At 37.2% G+C, this 8681-nt stretch overlaps 1 protein-coding gene across 1 annotated transcript in view; it reads left to right on the top strand.

Annotated features, from left to right (window-relative positions):
• The first annotated feature begins 1141 nt into the window (after window positions 1-1141).
• The window catches only part of LOC143256169 (cGMP-dependent protein kinase 1-like), a 28781-nt gene continuing 21241 nt past the window's right edge, over window positions 1142-8681 (top strand). The window contains exon 1 of the mRNA XM_076512997.1: window positions 1142-1563. Within this exon, the coding sequence (XP_076369112.1) occupies window positions 1313-1563 (251 nt within the window). The 5' untranslated portion in view covers window positions 1142-1312. The remainder of the gene's footprint in view (window positions 1564-8681) is intronic.

The following is an 8681-nucleotide window of genomic DNA, read 5'->3' as shown; positions in this document are numbered from 1 at the left end:
TTTGAACAATCGCCCATTCAGAAAGAAATCAACTTTTTAGGTGAATTACTATTTAAATGGGCTTGGCATGGCCAAGCGTGTTAAGGCGTGCGACTCGTCATCTGAGGGTCGCCGGTTCGAATCCCCGTCACACCAAACATGCTCGCCCTTTCAGCCGTGGGGGCGTTATAATGTGACGGTCAATCCCACTATTCGTTGGTAAAAGAGTAGCTCAAGAGTTGGCGGTGGGTGGTGATGACTAGCTGCCTTCCCTCTAGTCTTACACTGCTAAATTAGGGACGGCTTGCGCAGATAGCCCTCGTGTAGCTTTGTGCGAAATTAAAAACACAAACATCTAGACTTTACTGAATTAAATATTTTCTTTTTTTTTGTTCACCAACTGATGTAATTTATCAGCATATAAAGTTGCCGTAAATCGTAAAGGAACATTCTGTTTATATGTGTGTGTAGGTTCGAAATACGCATGAGAATTGTTTGTTTGTTTGTTTTTTAATTTCGCGCAAAGCGACCGGGATTCGATCCCGCAATCATCGGATTACGAGTCGAACGCCTTAACACACTTGGCCATGCCGGGCCTCATGCATTGTAAATCCGTAGACTTACAGCGGTATTAGCGGGAGACTATTTTTCACTGTGTGTATGGCAAATAATGAAAAAAATTCATATAAAACCTGCACATCGAGGATTCTGGGCGGCATGAAATTCATGGTTTGTAACCCGGCTTACCTAGCCCTTCTTTTAAACTTTTATTAGGATAAATGATGCTGTATCAAGAGAGATTCTAGAAGTTTAATTTTTATTGTTTTCACGTTATCTCGTCATGCACAGTACCTGTTTTACATAACCGATACGAAATAAATCATTGAAAATTATAGATAGAGCCGCTACTAAGTGTGATAAAAATTAAATACGTCAAATGATAGAATGTTATTGGTACGTAATTATTATTATTTGTCTAATAGAAGTTCATTTTACGAATAAGTGTAGTGAAATATCTTCACAGAACATGTTTCAAGAAAAGCACCATCCGCCACAACCTGTAGCACATGCTAATTAGTGACGTTACGAAACCTCACAAGGTGAACTTTATGATAGGCCTAGTCGTCTTACCATTTTTGATACGGTCAGGTGGTATTGAAGTTTGTCAGAGCTACAAAAGATCATTTATAAAATGTGTCGTTGCTTGAAGTAGATTACTGTTAGTGTAGAGTATGCCTTATTCGTTATTTAAGTACTGACTTTCAGATTAGTGTACGTTTCGTGTGTTAATTAACATCGCACAAGTGGTAAAGTTATCTAAAAAGAAACAAATATGGAAAAGGCAGAAGAAGAAACCCAATCGCTTATGGAGAAATATAAAGATAAGGTAAAACAGCTAGAAGCCAGTTTAGCGGAGAAAGAAAATGAAATTCAAGAACTGCAGATTTTAGTGGACAAGTTCAAGTCTGTGCTTTCGACGACTTTCTTGGGCCCAAGGAACCGCAGAGCCCAGGGGATTTCTGCAGAACCGCACACCAGTGAAGAAGTCACAACATGCCCACAGCACTTTCCAAAGTTAGAGAAGTGAGTAGTTCTAGTCATTGTTTGGATAATTCTTCTATTAGGTTTAGAATGGTTTGGAAGTTTATAGAAGTTAGGACGAAATAACCGCTGTTAGTAATTGTACTGTGACTTCTTCCGCCGTGTTTAAAATACACTTGAAGTTAAAGTGTCTAATGCTTGAAACCATTCGGCTCGTGGCGAAACGTCGTAATAATAAAATGGTAGGAAACAAAAACTGATTGTATCATGGTTGTAATAAAGGTTTGTAAAACGTGCAATCGTCTTTCTTTTCCTCGATTAATACCTCTAGGAAGAGTGATATAATTGGATCAAAGTGTGTTTGTGTAGAATTATGACACTGGTAATAAGGGTTCTAATTTTTGACTTTGTGTTTGTCTCGAGAGATAATATGGATTGGTAATAGGTGGAAATGCACTTCCTATCGAAAGGCTGTTTCTCATGTGCTGTGAGGTTTAACCAAATCCTAACATCAATACGATTTATTCATTACTATTAATGTTTTTTCCTCGTCAGTTCCTGAGGCTTAAAGAAAATCAAGTTAAATATAATTAAATGTTTCCAACCACACCCGTCTGGTAAACCTAAGTACGATTGTATTTCTGATATCCTGCAGTTAGTAACAATACTGACATGCAGTGAACTTGATGTAGTTTTTGCTGTAAATGGGACGTTGACACCATTTATTGTTTCAAATCTTCTGTTGATGTTAAGTATTCATTCTGTTGTTTTAAAATCTACAATTGGACGGTTTCGTTATGTTATATAGCGTACACGTTTTAACATGACAATGCTTTAAAAACATCTGGATGTCTCAAATTAGTATCATTACTGATCGTAAATCTTTATTAAACATTTGCTTTTCCAACCATTTCAGAAGTTGGCGAGTTCCTGAAAACTTCGCCCCTTATTGGCCTAGTCCTAAGTGAGAGGACTTTCTAACGCTAAACATCGGGTTTAGATATCACCTTTAGGCAGTGCTCGGATATTCCATTGTGTAGCTTTGCGCTTTACCAACAAACTGGTGAACTGACTTTACACAAAGTTCTATGCCACCCTCTACATTGTTCGGGAGTTTACAAAATTCACTGAAAGAAAACTTCCAAATACTCAGAAGTTGAACTCTGAGGTGTTGCACAGATTACAAGTCCATGCAAACTGTCTAATTTTAGGTTTTTAAATAAATAAAAGACTTGGGACCCCTCACGAAACTATTAGGCACCCGCTATTCTAAACACGGGTACATAATATCTACTAATAAGGTATCGAGCATTTCGGTTTTCCTGGCAAGTCTGTAGTTACTAAACGGTGATTTCAATATGCAGAATTCAATAATAATAAATCATTCCGTTAACAGTGAATTAGGCAATACCGGTTACTAAACATTTCTCACGAGTTGCGTTCCTTATTGTAGTAACTACAGAATCATTACGAAATGAAGATGGATGTAAAAACAACAAAAAAATCACTTCCTAAGCTTTTAAAATAGAAGAAAGAGAAGGGGGTTAATCCTACTTTTTTATTTTTTAAAAAGAAAATAAGAAAAGTCGCTTGTTAAACATTTTTTAGCGACTTAGCCAGGTTAATAATACAAGCTGCGTGAGTAGTTTCGTCACAAAACCACGTGATTCAACACTTTTTGCATGCGCTAGTCACTACGTGCACACTTTGACTCTGGTTTCTACAATCTCTTGTATGCTTATGTTTGAAGCCACAGTACGGTAGTGTTTGTTATTCATTTTAATAACACTGGACGTTTTAGTTCAATGTTCCTCAAAGTGGGACATTTTCGTGTCTCCTGAAGTTTCGGGGGGGGGGGCAGCTGAGCAAGTGGATCGAACATAGGACTTCTCCGCCGAACTCGGAACGTTTCATTATATTAAATTACAAATTAAATTAAACTGGAATGAATAAATTTACTGTTTCTCTCGTATTTCATGAACAAATTATTTTAAACTGTTTTATTTGATGTTGCATGGATTGGCTAAGCAATACTGAGTCAAGTAACTTGAAGCATATTAATCATCAACGGACGTGTTGAGCCTGTTGGATAGGTTCCGTTATTTAATATTTTTTATGAACTTGATTTGAAAATTTCAGCTTTTGAATTGCAAAAAATAACACATCCTCCAATAAGACTTACGCAAGTTACTAGTGAAATTTTTTGATAAAACTTGGTTACGCAAGTAGAAACTTTTAACGTACCAATAGGGATATGTTCTAAACATGTTGGTTAGGGCAGAATGGCTAATATAGAGTTCGCGCCCGCGTCGCGCTAAACATGCTCGCCCTCCCAGCCGTGGGGGCGTATAATGTGACTGTCAATCCCACTATTCGTTGGTAAGAGTAGCCCAAGAGTTGGCGGTGGGTGGTGATGACTAGCTGCCTTCCCTCTAGTCTTACACTGCAAAATTAGGGATGGCTAGCACAGATAGCCCTCGAGTAGCTTTGTGCGAAATTCCAAAAACAAACAAACCAAAATAAGCTAATATAGAGAATAAATTCAGTTTCTTTCATGTGTTTTAATTAAACTAGCGTCACACACGTGCTTCATCTGGTACAAACCACAAGACGAACGAAGCCTAGCGACATAAAGTGATTTAAAACAAAGTATTACAGACTTTGTACTTTTGTTTTGTATTTCTGTTTTGTCTTACTTTAATTTTCAATATTAACCAGTCTGTTTAGAACTATCTATTTGTAGCTATTCCTAGGTAGAAAAACGAAAGTACGTACAATGAAAAGGGAGAAAGCGGTGAGAAGTTAAAAAATAGAGCAGTAAGTTGTACGCAGGAGTACGTGCTCGGATCCGCAAAATTCGGGATCAGTGAATTGCGTTGTGCAAGATGTCCTTAATAGAACAATTGACAAGTTTTTTGTGTGGCCTGTAATTAAAATGACTGCGTCGAGTCTCGGACGGAGTAGTGTCCACGGTCGGAAACAGACTGACTTCTTTTAGCAGAGATGTCGCATTGGCTTAATAGCATTGTAAATAAACGAGTGTTGTGATGAACAGACCAAGTGAAGTGACTTGTCGTTCTGGACGTTCTGTTCTCTTTCTGATGTTAGTGGTTGATTTTTAGCTGTAGGTCGAGAATACCTGGTGAGAATTGTCTTCAGTGTGGCTCGAGTTGCATTAGGGTTGAGCGTTCATATTGTCGTAAGCTGAGTTAAACGTTTTTCGAACGTTAATTTTGTTTTTCCTCGTGTAACGATCGCACGTGAAATACTTTCATTGGTTATGTATATGATACACAACAACCAGTGAAAGGAATCGATTATACGGCGATTTACCTAAAGAAACCTGTCGTCATCTGCAGAAAAGTTAAACCCACTGTAGTAGATATGGTGAGCTCTTCGTCTAGGAGAGTTGCTTTTAATGGTCTCGAACTTTGGCACTGTAACTTGAATCGGTTTTCGTTACTTGCACAGAATTTCGTGTTTATTATATCACATTAAATATTTAGTGTTAAAAATTAAGTGTAAACGGTGATGAATTTTCCATTGGCTTCTTTCACACTTTAGATACCTGAATTCTAGTTGCATGTACAATATCTACGTCTTAATATCAGTATTTATAACGAGTTGATAGAAACGTCTATCAGTGCGTTGCTCTGAGTTTTTTACAAATGTAATCAGACGTACTGGTTTTTAAACGTGAAATAATTGTAAACCGTTTAACAATATACGCAATTAAAAAAAAAAAAAAAAAAGCGGTCCCTTAACTGTATAGCAACACCTCTGGTATTCTATATTATTCTTGAGAATACAACAAGTTAACGTTCGACGCCTGAATAGGTTTACGTTACCATTGTACTATAGCAAATGGATTGTGTCTTAGAGGATGTTAATCCTCGGTGTGTGTGTGTGTGTGTTTATCCTGACATTAGATTTAGTGATTTGTCACTGTTCAGTGTGGCGTGTTTTCATGTCTAGCTCCAGACATTATTTTATAGAGCAAAGTGCAGGAAAGTTGATAAGACATTAGTTTAACTTTTGTTTTGTCATGAGTACGTAGTACACAGTACAATGGCTACTGTAGGCGAACTACAAACTTGTCTTATTGAGCAGAAATATAGAGATTCTGCAAAAATACTCTTAATCAAAGAGCTCGAGGCAGAGCTCCGAAACAAAGGTACAAGAATTGGGGAACTTAAATTAGATAAGTTTCGTATTGTTATGAAGCCTTTAACCACACAAGTTGCCTAACATACAAGACCAATCTCTGAGGTTAGATCATCTTCCAAAGATGTTTGTAATGGAGAAGAAACGTCATGGATGGGCCTGTAGGTCCAGTTAATGAGAAATGGAATTCCACAATTCGAATTAAGCATTTGGCAATCTCGGCAGAACCAACCACATCACGCCTCAATGTTCCCATGAAAAAACCTAAAAACGAGTCGTAAGTACGTCCATTTTGATAAATGTTCCTTATGTACACGACCATATCTTCTAATATTCCCTTTGTGACTAGAGCCTTCCCGTACCCGATTTATTGTGGGTTAGTCCTTTTAAACTTTTAATATTTTAGTGCGAAAATAAAACTAACAGACGGATATGTGTAGAATAGAACATCAATATCTTAACTGATTCGTTAGTCGCATGCATATTAGTTACGAACAGAAAATTCAGTTACTCACGTTGCATCTCGTTATCCAACGTTATTTTCATAGTACTTTTATCCTGCTTATTTGCTGTGATAAACTTGTCGCTCTGTATGTAGTGTTTCCTGCTTTTAAAATGAAATCTGTATTTGAGGGTTCTGTTTTTTAATCGTACAGTAGCGCTGGACATGCTCTTCGATGTAGTATTGTTTTTATATTAAAATTACATTACGCTTATTAGCGTATAAAGCGCATAATTATAAATAAATGAAACGATAGCGAACATTACGGCAATAAGATTAGTGATGGCGGCCATTACACAAAATGACGTTTGAAACTTTTTTACTCTCGCCCCGTTGTTTGACCCTTGTTAGAACCAGGATAATTAAAAAAACAAAAAAAAAAAAAACGTTCGCATCTGAAACGAATACCCAAGAAAACGTATACCCTGATGTAAACTGTTAAACTAAACTAAACATTGAAGTTCATGGCACAGTCATTTAATATTTGTTTGTTTTTTGAATTTCGCACAAAGCCACTCGAGGACTATCTGCTCTAGCTGTCCCTAATTTAGCAATGTAAGACTAGAAGGAAAGCAGCTAGTCATCACCGCCAACTCTTGGGCTACTCTTTTACTAACGAATAATGGGATTGACCGTAACATTATAACGCCTTCACGGCTGAAAGGGCGAGCATGTTTGGCGCGACGGGGATGCGAACCCGCGACCTTCAGATTACGAGTCGCACGCCTTAAGACGCTTGGCCATGCCGGGCCATTTTCATATTTGTACTACTGTTAAAATAGTTAACTGTTTTACATCAGGTGAGCCTAAACCTCACGTAATTTTGTAGAAAATGTAGCTATTGATGTTATCAGATGACTAGCTTTAGTTCAATAGCCCTCGGTAGCTCGTTTCAAACAAACAAACAAAAAAATCAGTTTTAGTTCAAGCGGTTCGTTTTATGGAGTTTAGGGTATGAGAAAAATGAAACTTTTTACTTCACTTTACAAGTTTTAATTACTATGAAATTTGCTGTTAAAAAATAAGTGAATACCCTGAAGATAATGCACCTAAAGCAAAAACTGCAAATATTCAAAGATGAATTAAATTACCTATTACATTTTTCAAGGAGATCTGTGCTACACTCTAATTTAGCAGTGTAAGACTAGAGGAAGGCAACATATACTTTTATAGTGGGATTGATCACATTATAACGCCCCACGGCTGGGAGGGCTCATTTTCGAGAGTTACTCCCCCTCATATTTATAGTAATACATAAAGACGCACTCACGAACACGCACGTTTGAAGGAAAACTACAATAACATCATCATGTGGCGTACAAATTTCTTCATTGTATTTGGATGCTAGCAGTTACTTAAGACATCATTGGAGGACAGTGGTGTAAACCTTTGTGCAAAAGGCGTAGCCTTAAGCCTTTATGGTAAATCAGATATTATCTGAAAGGAAGTGCAACGGCCCGGCATGGCCAAAAGCGCGTAAGGTGTGCGACTCGTAATCTGAGGGTCGCGGGTTCGCGCCCGCGTCGCGCTAACATGCTCGCGCCGTCGGGGCGTATAATATGCCCCACTTTTCGTTGGTAAAAGAGTAGCCTTGGCGGTAGGTGGTGATGACTAGCTGCCTTTCCTCTAGTCTTACACTAAAATTATCTGAAATTCAAAAACAAAAAAAAAAGGAAGTGCAAAACAAAGCATCATAATTTTTCTGACTAGTTATCTTAAAACAGCCCGCACACACCAGAATAAGAACTTGAAATACTAATAATACACTAGGATAAGAAAGTAGAAATGATTGTATGCCTACCTACAAAATTAGGTTTGCCAAACATCGATGCTAGTTGTAGAGAAGTGGGCCATAATTTAAACTGTTTGGACAAAAATTAGAATGGCTCTGTAAATGATAAATTACAACTTTTAAAGCAACACCCTTGTAATCATTTGAAGATGACAAATTTATTAGTAATATAAAACTCTTAAGATGGTATTTTTGGTTCCGAAAATTCTTGTAAAATTTAACAAAGGGTACTTGCGCTAGTCAACCTTAATTTTGAACCCACTGCTAATTTAATAAATAATTGTATTTTATCTTATAAAAGACCCATGGCTTTAAACTGCAGAGGGCAAATTCGTAGTAGGACACAGCTCAAAGACTCTCAAATTTACCAGTTGTTATGCTAGGCGAAGCCTTGTTTTGTGGGTGTGGGAAAACTGTCTTCGTACCATTTAAAATAGCGTGCTTTAATGATAAGCCGTCGCATTGTAAAACTCTAACTTTCGTTAAATATCTTTGACTCATGTTTATTTACACAATAGTATTGGTTTAATGATACAAGTATATTATTTTAATATAATACGTTTTGACGTTTCTGAGGATATAAAGTTTTCTCAAAGAAGCATCGGGTTTAAAAAATATCCTCACTTTTATTTCCATTGACCAGCCAACAAATAAGTTAAGACTGAATGAATGGTTAGGGTTATAGACGGGTATCGCCAGCTT

The sequence above is a fragment of the Tachypleus tridentatus genome, chromosome 7 (genome assembly GCF_004210375.1).
Source record: "Tachypleus tridentatus isolate NWPU-2018 chromosome 7, ASM421037v1, whole genome shotgun sequence".
Lineage (NCBI taxonomy): Eukaryota > Metazoa > Arthropoda > Merostomata > Xiphosura > Limulidae > Tachypleus > Tachypleus tridentatus.
The sequence above is the reverse complement of the archived record's forward strand: the minus strand, read 5'-3'. Positions and strand labels throughout refer to the sequence as shown.